Source organism: Pleurodeles waltl, chromosome 7, assembly GCF_031143425.1.
Source record: "Pleurodeles waltl isolate 20211129_DDA chromosome 7, aPleWal1.hap1.20221129, whole genome shotgun sequence".
In the NCBI taxonomy this organism is placed as follows: Eukaryota; Metazoa; Chordata; class Amphibia; order Caudata; family Salamandridae; genus Pleurodeles; species Pleurodeles waltl.
Window position 1 is genome coordinate 676,706,659 of NC_090446.1, and position 16,546 is coordinate 676,723,204.

The 16,546-nt window shown below is 43.7% G+C and overlaps 1 protein-coding gene across 3 annotated transcripts in view; it reads right to left on the minus strand.

The window, feature by feature from the left end:
• RBM27 (RNA binding motif protein 27) overlaps nucleotides 1-16,546 on the minus strand; it is a 622,061-nt gene that overhangs the window by 290,571 nt on the left and 314,944 nt on the right. For 2 of the 3 annotated variants that reach the window (XM_069244680.1, XM_069244678.1), the window contains 2 exons: nucleotides 12,416-12,565; nucleotides 3,777-3,918 (listed from right to left, as the gene is read on the minus strand). In XM_069244680.1, the coding sequence (XP_069100781.1) occupies nucleotides 3,777-3,918; nucleotides 12,416-12,565 (292 nt within the window). The remainder of the gene's footprint in view (nucleotides 1-3,776; nucleotides 3,919-12,415; nucleotides 12,566-16,546) is intronic. The other variant, XM_069244679.1, reaches the window with a different exon arrangement.

Sequence of the window (16,546 nt, forward strand, 5' to 3'; positions counted from 1 at the left end):
CAGTTTTGCTTATTGTGCATTTTGCTTCAGCGCCAGGACGCTCCGGAATGAGTTGTGAGGTACTTAATTACATATAACATAACATATACTCCAGATGAAATAACACGTTGCTGCATGTCTTGGAGAGTATAAGCCCACATTTCAACTGGGGTATATGTTATGTAATAGGCAATTGTGTACCACACAACTCATCCGAGGGGCATCCTGGAGCTGAAGTAGAAGTTGTAGGGTCAGAGCTAAATGAAGAGCCAGGTCTTCAGTTTCTAGCAGAATTCGAGGAGGAGGGTCTGATGTGCAGAGGCAGGTCATTTCAGGCATCAGGTGCAAGGTAGGAGAAGGCAGAACCACTAGATCTGGTTCTGCATATGTGGGGGATGTGTGTAAGAGCCTAGCTGAGCGGAGGTGTCTAGTAGGTTTATGAACATTTATGCAAGTCTTTCTATGTGTGCATGAGGAATATGGAGAGTGCTCATTTGTGAATTAGAAATCAGTGGATCTTTGAGGCACGGGCCTCGTGTGATTGCAGGGTAGGAGACTGAGTGTGAGCCTGGCCCCTGAGTTTTGTATAGTCGGGAGTCTTTTGGTCTGTTGAGTGTTATTTCCAGCACAGAGTGCATTGCCGTAGTCCAGCCTGCTGGTAATGAGGGCCTGGTTGACTGTTTTGCTAGTGTTGGTGGACATTATATCTTCTTGAGCAGCTTGAGTGTGTGGAACCTGGAGGCGGCGACTGCATTCACTTGGTCGGTCATGAGGAGCTGGTTGTCGATTACTATTCTGAGATTCTTTGCCTGGAGTGCCAGGATGGGTGTGGATCTGAGTTGAAAAGGTCACCAGGTGGAGTCCCAGAGCAAGGTGCCTTTATTGAAAATTACTACTGCAGTCCTATATGTCTTGAGCTTGAGGCAGTTGGTTTTCATCCATCTGGCGACTCATCATACACATGGAGAAATTAGTTTGGATATTTGGCATCCTATTGGAGAAGAAGATTATGAGCTGGGTGTCTTCAGAATAGGACAAGATGTTAATTTTGTGGGCGCAGATGATGATGGTGAGCAGGATCATTTAGGTGCAGAACAGAGTGGGGCTGAGTGAGGATCCTTGTGGAAGACTGTAGATGAGGTTGACAATGTCCGAGGCTGACTGTGTGTTGCCGTCAGAAAGGAGCAAATCCAGCGAAGTGCAGGATTTTTGGATGTTCACTTTGTGTAGTCGTTGGGTAAGAATAGGAGGCGGTGTTGAAGGCTGCTGAAATATACAGTAGAAGGAGGGCTGTGGTGTAATCTCTGCCCATAATCGCCTGGGGCAGCAAGAAGGGCGTTTTATGTACAGTGGTTGGGCCTGAATCTGGATTGAATGTTGTCAAAGGAGGTGGTTGTCAGAGAAGTATGTGGCTAGGCATATATTGCTTACTTTATAGGTACATGGTTAACCGGATGAAGTGTGAACCAATTAACTGGAGTGGAACAGCAATTTCCTGCCAGATATACAGAAGCAGAGGGTCAACAAACATGGGGTGAGGATACTCGGACAATGTAAAGGATGATGTCGTTGGTCAAGTATTTGTTTGAGAAATGGGGTCACTTGCTTTGGATAATGACTGGCAAGATGAACTCTGTGAAAATGTTAGCCTTTCTAATCTCTTTATTTACATATGAGCTAGAGTTTTCAAGCAAGGTGCAGTCTGCACTTTATTTTGAGCCTCTATAACTCGGCACTTGTCATTGGAAAACGCTACACAGTTCACTGAGGAAGTGTCAAATGAAAAGGCTGCCTTATGTGCACGGTTCCTTCAACTTCACTGTCCTTATAGGCTTACGACCTTCAATAGTTTAACTGTGCTTGGGGGGATGACAACTGGTGCTTTGGGCCTCCTATTTGATTATTTCTGAAATGGGGCCAAGTTTAAAAGACCAATTAATGCAGGGATCGCCAGACTTTATTATAGGAGCTACTTATGTTAAAGGAAATTTATAACAAGCTACTATCATTATTGGTGCCCTAAAGATGACCACTTCAGACAAGATAACAGTACCCACCTCATGCACGATTTTCAGTTGTGATCACCTCAGCGTATCAGGCAGGGTGCCAGCAGTAGTGTAAAAAAGTTATATCTATTGGTAATGACTTGGTAACACATAACAACCGCAACAGCAATGCCTCTGGCACCAGTTTAATAATATGACTTCTAAGTCTCCTCAATCATTTTTTACTCCAATATCAGATACTCATTTATTTTGGAATTTCAACCATTTTTCTCTAAACATCAGATTATAAATTTGAAAAATACACATATTTCCAGCTCAAAAACATTCGTCAGTTTTTGTTATACCTATGTTAATTCAATCAAGCAAACATTTCTAATTTAACAGTTTGGGCTGCACACAGGAGAGCTACTTACAGGTAATTGGAGAACTACCAGTAGCTCACAAGCTACTGGTTGGAGAAGCCTGAACTAAAGGCTCAATTACTATTTCACGCTATGTAACAGTGAGGATGCAAATAACAATGAATTTCCTTATACAGCTCCAGTCCTCTATTTCTGGACCTGGACAAGGAAGGTGGTTAGAGTTACTTACGAGCTATGATAGGAGTGTCAGAGGCCTTGGTGACTACAGCTGAGATTTAGTTACACCTGATGCAAAACTTGACGGCGCACAACAATGTGGCAGAATGTTTCTGAGCTGTTTACTGAGAAAATTAGATTTTTTTTTTCCTCTTAGGCATGCCCATACCTAGAACTCTGTAAATGAGCTATAGAGGATTCGAATCTGGCATAAGCAGTACCGTAAGTAGGTTAAAGAGACAAAATGTAAGCTCCAGGCCCCAATAGTACAGCACAGTGAGATAAATGACTATCACCTCAGCATCTTAGAGCTTTGCTTCAGGATGAGGACATTTGTTCAGCCTGGGTCACTTCCATTGACAATTCATCAACAACCCTATGTCAAAAAACCCTTGTGTTCACCATTGTGAAATGTATGCCTTTTGAGAATCTTTGGTTTAAAAGAAACAACCCTGGCACAGCCCTTGCACTAGCTAAATTACGCACCTTCCACACATTAATTTAAGGAACTGTTTTGCTAGACCAGTGCAAAAAATGTGTTGCCACAATGGCTGAATTCAAGAAACAGAAAAATACACTGAACTTATTTTTCTTTTGGAGTCATCTTTCTAAAACATGGCCCGTTGAAGACCAAGAAAAGTCACTGGTTCAGGTTAACAAATGACTCGATGGCATCAGGCATCATTTTCCAGCACTTGACTTTGCTTGAACAACCTAAAACAATATTTAAATGTAAGCTGCAATTCTTTTCAACGCAGCCAAATTAACTAACTCACTTATTTGCAAAAGGAAAGCCAAGAATTGGTACATGGTGTCTCTAATGACATGGAGCAATTTGGTATCGCTGTTTGAAAAACTCCAGTCCACAGCAGTAAACCAGCTGTTTCACCTTGTCAATTCAGCCCTCGCATCCAGGCACAATGACTGGAATAAATTAGCTTCTGGGTGAAATCTCAAATTTAAAAATTGTTTACTGTACATTTTGCAACCCTGGTCTATTTATTAGTGAAACATTCTAGATATGCAAGTGGTTGGTGCTCTTTTGCAGTTATGAGCACAGCATTTTAATTTTGAATACATTTACCTTGCAAAAGTAAAAATATATAATACATACGCATGTTAGCTTCCAGTATTTGCTATATTTGATCATTTATGTATGTTCATGCATGTGAAAAACAGTTTAAGTTAGCAATTTAGTTCAGAAAGTACTTACTTATCCAACCAGGGCTTCTTTGCAGGTGGACCATCTACAATGGCCATGGGTCTTTTCCTGTCTGGTTCAACTACAACCCGGTTGTTAGTGCTCTCAGTTGTAACTGGCGTAGGTGAATCCGTCTGGATGACAATATTAGCTGCTGGAAAGCAGTAATGAAAAAGAAAATATTATCACACTGCCCTGCAAAGAGATGGGAGTGTAGGAAACAGAGAAAAAGGAAGAAAGGGAAAACATTTAAGAAGGGGAGACATCATATCTGGAATAGCTTCTGACAGATTCTATGGCAGCTCACTTTATAGTGCACTGTGTATTCACAGGGACTATATAGACTTTCAACAGTTGCAGGACCCATTCACGATCAGGGAACAGGAAATCCCTTCAAGAAAACAGCAAAAAACAAAACAAACAAAAAAACTTTAACACTTATCACTTATGTGGTAAGAAGCATTTTTTAAAGTTGTTTTTGAGAACACATAATGCTGCCTAAATTCAAAAGCAGGTAGGGTATAAAAAGCTCAGTCATCAAAATTATTTACTTCCCTCTTAAACCTCAAGATATTTGGGACATGTTATCTCCTTTAAACCAGCCAAAAGGTAAGATGGGTATAGGCCCAAACAAGTTCCAAACTCCCTCCCCTCTATACTTTATCAAGCCAAGATTGTTGATTCAGGGGTTGCAGTTTAAATGCCAGAGTTTGAACAACTAGGTTGTTGCCTGCAAGTGGTAAGATACCATTTGCGAAGATCTCGTCTTGATGAGTCAGTCATTCAGGTGAGGGAATAAGGGTGTTCCTGCCAAATCTGACATTTCTGTAACTACTGCTATCACATTTGTGCAGGAGAAAGGTAAAATGGAAAGACCACAAACTGATAGTGTTCGTGGCCAACCATGAAGCAAAGGAACTCCCTTTGAGCCTGCAGAATAGGGATGCAAAGTAGGCATCCTGGAGAACAGGCACCATCCTGTCTTCTGCTTCCTGTGCTAGCAGAACCTGAGCAAGGGAAAGCATTTTGGACATTTCTTCATTGAGGAACCAGTTCAGAGCCCCAAGGTTGAGGATCAAACTTACAGCCCCGTCCTTTTTGGGGATGAAGAAATACCAGGCCCTTGTCCTGCTCTGGAACCAACTTCACTGCCCACTTTAGGGGTAAGGATTGCACTTCTGACTTAACTATGTGCAGATAGTCTTGCAGAAGCACAATTGGTCGAGGGGGAGATGAAAGGTGGTGATTGCTAGAAGGGTAGGGCATACCACCTTTTCACAATCTGCAAGAGCCCAAGGTCTGAAGAGCTTGTCCTTCATGATTGTGGAATAGAGGATACCCTGCCTCCAATGAGCTGTACTCGGGCTAAGGAGAACTAGGGCTGCTTCCCTGCTGTGGCTGGTGAAGAGGACAAACTGCAGAAGAGGAGGAACAGGTAGGGCATGCTGTCCTCAACCACATCTTATGTATTGCCTGCAAAAGAGGTTTGCCTTCTAGTGAGGTTGTTAGTTTTTTAAAGTGGCGTATTGCTGCCATCCTCAAAAGGAGAAGTCACTGCTGAAACCCAGAAAGTTTTAATCCCTACGTTGGGACAGCAAACCAAAGAACCTTACCATGGCCTTGGGGTCTTTGAATCTCTCTAATACGGAATCCGCCATAGGGCCAAAGAGAGGAGATCTGTGAAACATTAAGTCAATAAGCATGGTACTGATGTCCTGTGAAAAGCCTGCCTTCTGCGAACAGGCTTGTTGATGCAGAGCCAGACACCCCCATGACTTCTGCTACTTAGTCTGTAGTATCAAGGCCAGATTAAATAACCTGCTCTGCAGCAGCTAGCCCATCCACAATAAACTCTGTAAAAGGTGTTCTGAGCTCAGGTAACAAGTTAGGGATTACTGCCGGGTCTTTCCCAAGAGACATGGAGCAATGATGGTCGTAAGAGTCAACCTCCCTGGTAAAAACATATTTTTGGCATATTGTTCTAACTTCTTTGGCTCTCCGTCAGATGGGGTAGAAGGGAATGACCCCATGGTTAATATCAATTAGCTTAAAGCTTATACCATCAGACTTTCGGTAGACAAATGCGCTAAAAAGAAATCAGGGTCTCCAGGAGCAGATCTCTGCAGTGCTGCGCTATTGATCTGGGCAAGAGGGTAGAAGTTGTTGGTATCTCCCGTATGTCAATAAAGGCTCAGCCACAGTTTCACTGAAAGGAAGTAGATGTTCTAATAAATGAGAGGTGGGACACAGAACTTCTGAAAGACTATTTGACTTAACTTCTACAGTTGGAAATTGCACCTCTGGCATTTCAGCTCCTTTCCTTGTTACAGAGATACCAAGTCACTTTAGGAGGAGGAAAGCCCCAAACAGGATAGCAGTTTCCACTCCGGGGAGGTGTGAAGGTCATTGGCCCCCTTCAAATCCTCAAAATCAGGATCTATTATTGCTTGTCAGGTAGCGTTAGTTGTGTTTGGATCTTCTTGACAGTGAATCTTTGAAGATATATCTGCCCTCTTCCGTCAGCCTGTACGCCTCCCTTCTGAAGTGGTGGGGCATCTGTGGGAGGGCTTTCATCTGAAGTGATTCTAATGGGGTCATCGAAAAATCCTGTGGTTGTGTTAGAAAGGGTTTGGTTGCAGCGCCTGCAACATGTTGTGTTCCAATGCCATCAATGATGAGCACAGAATAACCAGTGGAGACAGCATATATATTCAGTTTCAACTAGGACATCTGAGGCAATGGTAAAAATTTAGTGAAGAGTGCTGACCAGTAGGGTGTTGGTTAGGCTTCTATAAAATAGTCAATTGGTCCCATAGGGCCAGTCAGAGCAAAGCTCTATTAAACATACTGAACACTGCATTCAAAAATAAAAATGTATACGTCCCAGGTGCTAGTAATTCTGGGTACCTTTATCCTGTCTTGTGGCTTGGAATCAGCACCACAGGTCAACCACTGTCAGGATGAGGCACTGGATCAGATGGAGCCACAGGAGTTGAGTCCAATGGAGTCACATATGTCGGATTCTCTTCAGTTGGATGTTCGTGAACTGAAGCAGGTCAAGATGAATTTGCAGGTCTTGGCGACAGCATGATAGTTATTTGTGCCTCTTATGTGTTTTTATTAAATATTTCGAGTGGTCATGGAGACTTGGATGTTACACAGGACTTCCGACAAACTGGTATTCATACTGTGGTCTGACCATTAACATTTTGGCCTCTCCTTCATTACATGCCACAGGATGCATCTTTTGGCAGAGCTCACAGGCATCAACATTGTGGTCGGATCCAAGACAACAGAGGCTATGAGGGTTCACAATGGACTTCAGACCTTTGAGGTTGCAACACAGCTTGAAACTGGATCATTTCAGCAGCAACACTACAATCGAAAACTGGACCTAACTATACTTAGACAACAAAGCGTTGAATAGCAATCACACTCCTGAGGAGAATTAAAGAGATCCAGAGCGCACCTAACGCACAGAATTAAAAGGGCACTGATGTCAGCACATCAACAGGGGCGCTTTATGGTTTCAGTGACGTCGCAGAGTTTCACCTGCAGCATCATGATGAACTATTGCACCTTTGTATGGCATGGGGGAGAACTACTGAAGAGTTTTCGCATCCAAACAGGTGCCAGGGATATTCAAAAGGGGAAGAATTTGCAGGTAAAAGTATCAATCAGAATTAACCACAGAGAAATCTTGGGAGTGCAGTCATATTTATGGCTGCCAATCCACACAGCCACGAAAGCCTCCCCGTCCCGCATGCTGAGACTAACATTCCTTAGATAATTGTTTAGATAAGAGTGTAGTTTCTTCAACATGAAGCCAGAGTCACTCCTAGATATTGTATGGAATCCTGTGCCCACAGTACAGGGCAATGTTGATGCAAGTGTTCTGCATGTGCAGGACTCAGCAATAGTTTTATAATCTGCGATTTATATAGGTTCATTTCAAATCCCACAGCTTGTCTGAATTACTGGAGAACTGAAACCACTGCAATTAGTAACCAGGAGGGCTTAGTCACCATTAATATCCATCCGGTCCCAGTAATTTTTGAGGTTGAGGTGGGCTATTGCTTAGACAACCTCCCCGATCTTAATTGGGATCTCTAACTTTTGGGACTGGAATGCTGTCAATTTAGGTAGGATGAGCCTGTCTAAATTGTCACGCTCAGATTGTGAATGTCTTGTGCCATAGCTAACTACTCCTAGAACTCTCCAAATGAGTATTTAACAACAGATTTTCTGGTTGTTTGTAGTGCCTATTTTTATTCATATGTTGATGATGTGGCTCTGAGCCACTATCGCATTTAGCTTCCAGGCCAGCAGTTTCCCCGCCTGGTTCACTTTCTAGCAATATTTCTGACTGATTTCAAGTAAGGTGTGTTCTGCCCTGTGAGTTGGGTTCTGGTTGCTGTAAGTTTGCTCCAGATCAAAGGACACCATGTGTTTGTGTTACTAGTCCAGGTCTTTTGACTGCTCCTCGATCTGTTCTCTTTTCATGCCTTTCTTTGCAATTTTGTGCTGAGAGAGATATCAGTGTGCCTCAAATCATTTTAAGTGCATTCCAGTGTGTGTATACCCATCGCTCCAGTCCTTTATATATATGGCAATAGATTTCTTAATTTCCTTTTTTTTCGTTGTTGACAATAGCATCTCTAAGGGGGGTAACTATAGTGTGCTAAGTGCCTTTAGGTATTTGAATGTTGGTCGTAATCAGTGCCTGGACGGAGAGGGACTGTATTTCTATGCAGTAATCCGATTTATTATTTGAACTGAGCAGATACAGTGGTCTAGTCGGGTGTACGGTTTATGGGGTGCTGAGAAAGGAGCATAGCTTCTAGAATGTGGATGGCGGTGGCTCCAGGTATCTATGGGGCTTTTTTTTTTTTTAACCACTCCCTGCCTTCCTGTAACTGATCATCCACATGTCCTCATCTCTGTATAGACCTACCCAGATTTTTACTGTTACTCATCACTAGACTAAAGCCCCTGCCTATGAGGCTACTGTTGTGTGAGGTTTGAAAGATAACAGTGCTCTGGGAAACATTTCCTGTCCAGTATTAGGTGTGCATTTTGAGGCTACTGTAAAAGTATAGTCTCCCTTAGAGACTCTGACAGTTAATAATCTGCCTAGTGATTCAGCCACTGTCTTCTCCATGCCCACCTTGAAGTAACTGGCCACTAAGATTGCCACTCCTCCCTTTTTTCTAGTGCCAAAGGATAGGACTGGTCTTTGGAGCCATCTCGAGCATAGTCTGTGCTAACCTTTTCAGAGCGAGTGACTTGTACTACGCAAATTTCACAACCAGATTCTCTCAGCAGTGATAAAGTGGTCCCTCTTTAAACCGCGGGATTAAGATCCCATATGTTCAGGCTCAGAATAATAATCTCCGGCATTTGTAGATTTGAGAGTTGTCGTGTATGTATACTAGTATTGTATCAAGCTGTATGTGTGGCATCTCTAATCTTGGAGACCAGTCTCCTCTATGCATGTTTAAGTGATGTGCTACCACCTCCCTTACACCCAAAGACATTATAACAACAAGAGAATATAACATGTAAATATAACAGCCACCAGCCAATGACACTATCCAGCCTGTGGGTCAATAAGTTCCTTCTCGGGGAACAGTAAAGTTTTCACCTGTGTCCGTTAGACGCAGCGCCTCCACCTCAGCCCATCTTCGTTTACGTAGCTCCGAGAGCCCTTCTTGCACATTTCGAGCAATGTCAAGAGCACTCCTGACTATTGTTGCCCATTTCAGTTACCCTGGGTGTCATCCTTGCTATGTACTTGTGCTAACAAGACCAGTTTCTCTTGTTGTCTCTTCTGTTGTTTAAATTTTGGATTATTTTCCATCCGCCTTTTATCTGTTAGCAGACCATTGCGGATGCTGGAGGGATGGCTTTCTGGAAGCTCTTAAGACAGATCCTGGAACTTCTAGATTGAGGAGAGGGTAAACCACATCCACAAAGTGCATTTCATACTGTGCCCTTCTCAGGCAAAGGTAATGAAAAAAGGAAGGCTCCCATCTACATTTGATATCCTTCTCCCCTCGCTCACCCCCCCACCCCCCCCAGAATAAATTATTCTGAAATCCCACCATCACTATGTTGTTTAATAGCAGAGATAGGGAATCTTAAGTCCTTAAATGGTAATCTACTTCATATTTGTGGTTACTTATAAGAATGTCTCTTCCTGTCAGATATGATGTAAGCAGGTCAAGATATTTGGTGGCTGTTCCCATCCTCCCTCTGCTTAAGCCACTTGATGACTGCATTTCAGAACATTAACTTCTTCCTCCATTGTAGGAAGGACTTGCTTAAAAAGTCTTCAAACATATACAGATATGGCTTCTCCTTCTGCACCTTGTGGGACTCCCTTGATCCAAATGTTCTGCTGTCAACAACAGTTTTCAAGGTTCTCTAGGTGGGACTGGCTAGAGATCCTTTGATTCTGAAGAAAGTGGACTTCTAGGCAAAGGGCTTTTATTTCTTCTTCTTTGCATCACTTACATTCTCAAGTGTCGAGACTGCGCCCTAAATTTATTCATGCCTCTTTTTCGGCCCACTTCCTGTCTGACCTCACAGCAAAGAGTCTTGAGATCCTCTTGCGATCCCTAAAAAAGTTCTTCTAGAAATGTGCATGTCACCAACGCTTCATGTGGCAGAAGCATCGTCATTAGGAGAGTTTTCAGGGGGAACATGTAGCCAAGTTGGCCCAAGTGTCTTCTTTGTTCGTGTCAGTCTGGTTCAACAGGCTAAAGGAGTTTTTCTAGTGTTCAGCAGCTGCCATCTGGGTCATATTTAGATTGTGGTCTTATGAGAGATTCTAAGAAGCTAATACTGAGGAACGCACAATGACCCCTCTTGTGCAGCCTTGCCGAACTGGAATTCCTTGTGACAGGGCCAAAGGCTTCTTGTGGAGAGCTGCACTGCTGTTGCATTCATGTAACGTAACATGGTACAAAAAAGTGAGTAGTGATTGTTGCTTCACCATGGGGGACCAAAGGACCTCCAAAATATTGCTTGGTATTTTCTTGAGGCATGAAGAAGTGAGCAACATTTCAGTCATCCTACCATTTCCCAACAGTGATCCCTTCCACACACCCAACTTTCTTATCAGACATGTTGCCCTTTGTAGGGTCTCATCTCTGGACTTCCATTCCCTGGCATTCTCAAGTGCAGCTGTTAGACAGCACTGTCTTAGTTCAAAGCACTTGTGTTATAGGACAACTACAGAAGTCTCTTTAGGCCTTTAGTGAAGGCCTGGTCTTCCATTTCTGCCCAGCACCTCATCAGCACACTATCTCCAGGGTTGCACTACCCAGCAATATCCCCAAACGCAGTCAGAGCAGCACTGTCTCACATCTTCAATCCTCAGTGGCTAGCTCCTCGGGTTGCAGACCATGTACAAAGGTCTCTCATAGGACCCTTCTGGTCTGCAGAGAACCGTGATCTCTACATAGGCTCCAATTTGACAGCTTGTGGGATGAACGGTGTCTGGGCGAGTCCACCCTGGTCCCTTCCTCCAGGACAAAGTCCACTCTCACACCACAGGCTTACATGCAGATGTACGCGCCCCCCCCCCCCCCAATACCCACCAACCCCACCCCCCTCGGCCACCGCTTCTATGATTCTCTCCATACAGGCAGTACTGCCATCTAGACTTGCCATCTAGATTTTACCCTATCACTGCCCCCCTGTGTTCCGAGTCCACGCGGTGCTCAGGATCCCCAAAGAATCCCCAAAGAATCCCCAAAGAATCCCCAAAGAATCCCCAAAGAATCCCCAAAGAATCCCCTGTGTTCACTTGTGCTGCAGTGATCTGCAGTCCACCATCTTGGTCACCCCCCACTTATGTGGTTAAAAATGGAAGTGGTAAAGAGGATAGAAAAATTGCATAGCAGATCATTCTGTAGACATACTATGCAATCAGAACTATAAAAGGATATATCTCCCTACACTAAATTAATATATGGGGCCATATTACAAAAAACAGTTCAACATTTTATTAATGTAACATGCTGTTCAGCCATGGAACATCAACTGCTCGTTAACAGTGAAGTCTAAAACTATGTTTGGTAATTAAAGGATCAGGGCACTTTAAAGATTAAATAAAAATTGCCCAATGAGTTAATAAAATCTCTTCAGAAAGCAATGAATCTGCAGTGGGCTGCTGCAGCTGGTATACAAGGAGCTAAGGTTAATATTAGTTAGAGAACAGGAACCTGAACTCTATTAGGGAGAGATAATCAAAGGATGAAGTACAAGGCAGTGTAATAAGGCATTTACTTCCATTAAGCTAAAAATAGAAAAAACATTCTGTACAAAAAAAAAAAGCTAATACAGGGTCAGTAATGAGAGGTGCAATTACTGCGGAGTGGCAACTTAGCGTGCTCTACACAATACGAAAACATCACTGTTTGGTGAATATTTCTAAAACTATGGCCAAACTTAGTCAAAGACTGGTTTTCAGAAATACAAATCAAAGATTACATATCATTCCATTTTACAACTTGGCTACAGTGTAAATCAGAGTAGGTACAGCCCAACTTAGGTATTCGAGCACCTCCCATAAGTGATCCTTGCCTTTGTTTCAAAATCTCCTGCTCCATTTGTTTATGGAATAGCACTTGAAAGAAACATACCCCTCGGATTAGAGTCCATATCACCAGATGTAAGTCCAATTAGATTTGAACGCTGTGTCAGAGATCTTGTGTAGAACTGTCGAAACTGCGATCTACCAGAGACTGAAATACTGGGAGCTTCTGGGTTGTAGCCATCAGGCTCATAGGTATCTGTGTAGAAACAAAAAAAGAAATGGTATTTCAAATTTCTAATCACTGGTCTGGCTTCCCTGACTAAGATGAATATGCCTTAAAATCATATTTTTGGAGCAGCAAAGAACAAGTTGTAATTGAAAAATAAATGAAATGTGAGATTAAGATATAAATGAGATGTAACCTTATTGCAAGAAAAGCAAGTAATGTAAAAACCTATTTGGAAGTAACAATAACAATACAGATCAAGACCAAGGAATGAAACTCCAACATGTGCTGGCAGCATGAATGAGCACCTTTCAAGAGGTACTATATAGCCTGTGCGATGTAAGTACTTTATTGGGAACTTATATTAAGCTCAAGGTAGGCGGCATACTGGACAGTGAAGGAATACAATTTTAAAAACTGCATAAAGAATACAATCTATAGTAGAGGCCCAATTCTACAAATATACACAACTAAGACACACCCTACACACAAAAAGGCAGAACTGGACAGATACCAGACTACACACCTTGGAAAATAGAATATTAACAGAAGAATTCAGTTGCAAGATGATGTTTATATACAAAACTCAAAATAATAAGCCAGACTGACTGATGGTAACATAGGAGAGAGACATAGGGCTGTAGGAAAACAGAATGGAAAGCAGCATTAATGCACCTGAGAGGTGTGGCCATAAAAGCAAGACTAAGCCTGATTTAGCTGAAAATTCTAAACAGAGCATATTATAAAAAGAGCAGGGTCCACAAAAGGAGAAGGGTTAGTACATCCTTCAACAATTGTGAGACGGAAAAAGGAACCTTCCTGCACACATTCTCAGGACTATCCAAACATGTTGAAGAAAGATTATTACAGAATTAGTAATGATTCAAGGCTGTCATATGAAGTTTCTGGTTGGGGTGTAACAGAGAAATCACCTTAGATAGAAACTTTGGATTAGTTCTAAGGACTACCCTATCAACGTGCACTTTGAAAAGGCTTGGATCTCGCTCATACAGCTGAGGGAAGTGATTGTGAGCAGAAACACTAACTTCCAAGACAAAAACTGGAGAGGACAAGAGTGAACGGGCTAACAAGGGGGACAGAGGAGCCTAGTGAGAACTACACTGAGATTCCAGGATGGGAATCTAGGGGTATCCTGGAAGTGCTTCCATAAAGGTTTTAATAATGGGGACTCTGAATAGTGTTCCCTGTTCTGTAGGTATGCTACCACTGCATAAAAACGTAACCGAATGGATGTGTAAACCACACCTGAGCGTTGCAAGTGAAGCAGGTACCAAACAATGTCTTGCACTGTGGACCTTAGTGGATCAAGGTGTTTGGGAATACAGTAGTGTACAAATAGTTTCAACTTTCCTGCATAACAGGCTCAGGTGGTGGGACTACGAACCTCTGAGGATGGTCACATATTCAAGTGGCAAATTGAGGTAACCACACTCTAGGACTTCAGGAGCCAGACAGCCAGTTGAGATGGCTGGGATTGGAACGCCTGACCGTTCCCTGGTGTTGAGTGAGAAGGTCCAGCCTGTTGGGGAGGTTCTAATGAGGGACTACAAGTTATGAGCTATGGCTGCCTGGCCCAGGTGGGGGCACTAGGGTGAGGGAGGGTTGCCAAAGCTTCCCAATCACAAATGGAATAGGCAAAAAAGTGTAGGCAAATATTCATAACCTGTTCACCCAAAGTGCATTCCCCTTGGAATGTGCGTGTGGAAACCAGGAGGCAAAGCTTGGGCACTTGTTTTTTTCGGCATTTGCAAAGGCTACCAATGCAAGGCATTTGGTAAAGACTGAGGGCAGTGAGTACCCCAGAAGGTAGAGCTTTAAATTTAAAGTGCTGTCCACTTACCAAATCAAGAGCGGTGACGAAGTTGCCTTGCTGTAATAGTGGAATGACATTCCAGACAGTGACCATGTGAAGTGCTCCAAAAGGATCTACTTGCTGAGGGGCCTGAGGTCTAATATGGGCCTGATGGACCTGTCTTACTTGGAAATTAAAAAGTACAGGGAAAACACCCCTTTGCAAGATTTGTTTCTCAGCACAGGCTCGATGCCCCCCTTGAGTAAGAGCATGTCTACCTCTTCCTGGAGAAGACACTGTTCTGGGGAAAGTGAGTGTTTGCAGTTGGTGGGCCGAGATGTTTGATAGTGGGGCAGTGAATTCCAGTAAGTAACCCTGTTCTAAAATGGACAGAACCCATAGGTCTGTGGTGAATAATAGTCATTGCAAGAGGAATTGCTGCAGACATTCCCCCGACAGGTGCTGTGTGATTAGGGAAAAGGGAGAGGAAGTCACTGCTTGGCAGGTGCAGCTCCCTTACCCTCTCCTCCAGAGAGGCTTGTAGTTGGTGCTGCTGCCTCTTAAGAGGGGATTTGGTCTTAGCTCCACCTAGGAACTGTGAGCAATGAGAAGTTGCACTGAGCTATAGAGACTGGAGATCTCCCACTGCTTTGGCTGTATTTGTTGACCTTTTCAAGCATCTGATCAACTTGACACCCAAAGAGGTGTTCCCCATCAAAGTGCATGTTGATTATAGGGTGCTGGACATCTGGCTTGGACCAAGCATACCTATTTATCAATATGCATGCCTCTGATGGCGGTGTCAGCCACATCAAGCGCACAGCTGTTTACCCTTCAGCTACAAAAATCCTGGGCCAGTTGTCTGTACTGGTCAGGGTTATTAGGTAACCCATTTCCTCCCTTTGGGCACATTCATAACTACACAACAACCCCACAGAGCTGGCAATTCACTAGTGAGTCGCAGATTGAGGCGCAACCCTTTGGCTAGCTGCACTGATGTTTTTATATGGGAGAGGGGTATCCCCAGTACTCTGTGCATTTGCCCGTTTACGAACGGACTGCACCACCAAGAAGTCTCGCAGGAGCTGGCCTCTAATGTTGGGAGGGTCAAAGGGAGAGGGATTGTATTTCTTGTCAACCCTCTGCGTGATGACTCTGGCTTTGAATATGCCTTTGAAGACCCCATACGTAGATTGAAGCAACCCCTTAAGCATGAGCAACAAAATGTGTAGCACGTTGGGCGAGGGAATACATTTCTAAGTCCTCCAGTTATGAAAACATGCACGTGTCCACCACTGGAAAGGAGGCTTCCCTGTGGAATACCCCATGACTAAAGGTGGTATCGCCTGGAGGTGAAGTTTTGGCAGGGTAAAGGTCAGGGTCATGGTCAGCTGTAAGGACAACCCCTAATCCTCAACCCTAGGTCATAAGGAGCACCATAAGGATCCAAGGGCTGAGGGCACCCCTCCCCATAGGAAGAATGAGTAGAGCTTCCGGTGAAGGAGGTGGTGGCCCCTTTGGTGGTGGAGGGGAGAATGAGGAGCTGGTGGAAGAGGAGAATGAGTTGGAAGAGGAGAATGAGTTGGAAGAGCAGGTTTTAATGGCAATGGACTAGTGTCTCCGTTGTGGCGCTTTTTATGTTTTGAAGATGGAGAGGGTTACAAAGCTAGCTGTGCTTCAAAGGTTAGCTTTCTCTTACAAGGGAGTGCCTCCTGCACCTTTGGTGGAGGCTTTGCAGAGGTTTTTTCCATCTGGGGATCGATGGACTTTCTTCGCTGCTGAGAATTCAGTTCCTCCTCACAGTGTTGAAGAATCAGCAGCCCCAATCCTCAGAGTCTGCTGTGAAAATGCAACCGGGTGCAAAGGCTGAGGGGTGCCACCTTCTCCCTCTGTAATGCTATATACCAATGAGTGGAGTGAAGTTGTGAGATGCGATGTGTCCAGTGGCCTTCCAGTATCAATCTTTATTTGCAATTCCTTTACTGTAAGCTTGTATGTGCTGTCAGGCAGGTCGAGCACACTTCGGTGTTTAGACCTGGCTGACACTGATCCTCTAGCATTTTACATTGCTCAAGCCACTCCTTTGCCGCCAGCCCCTTCACTCGCCCCATTGGCTATCCATGGGAGGAGAACAATGCAGAAAAAAGCAAAGAGAGGAAAAGTATCGAGAACAGTGAAGCAGTGCAGCGGCTTAGCAA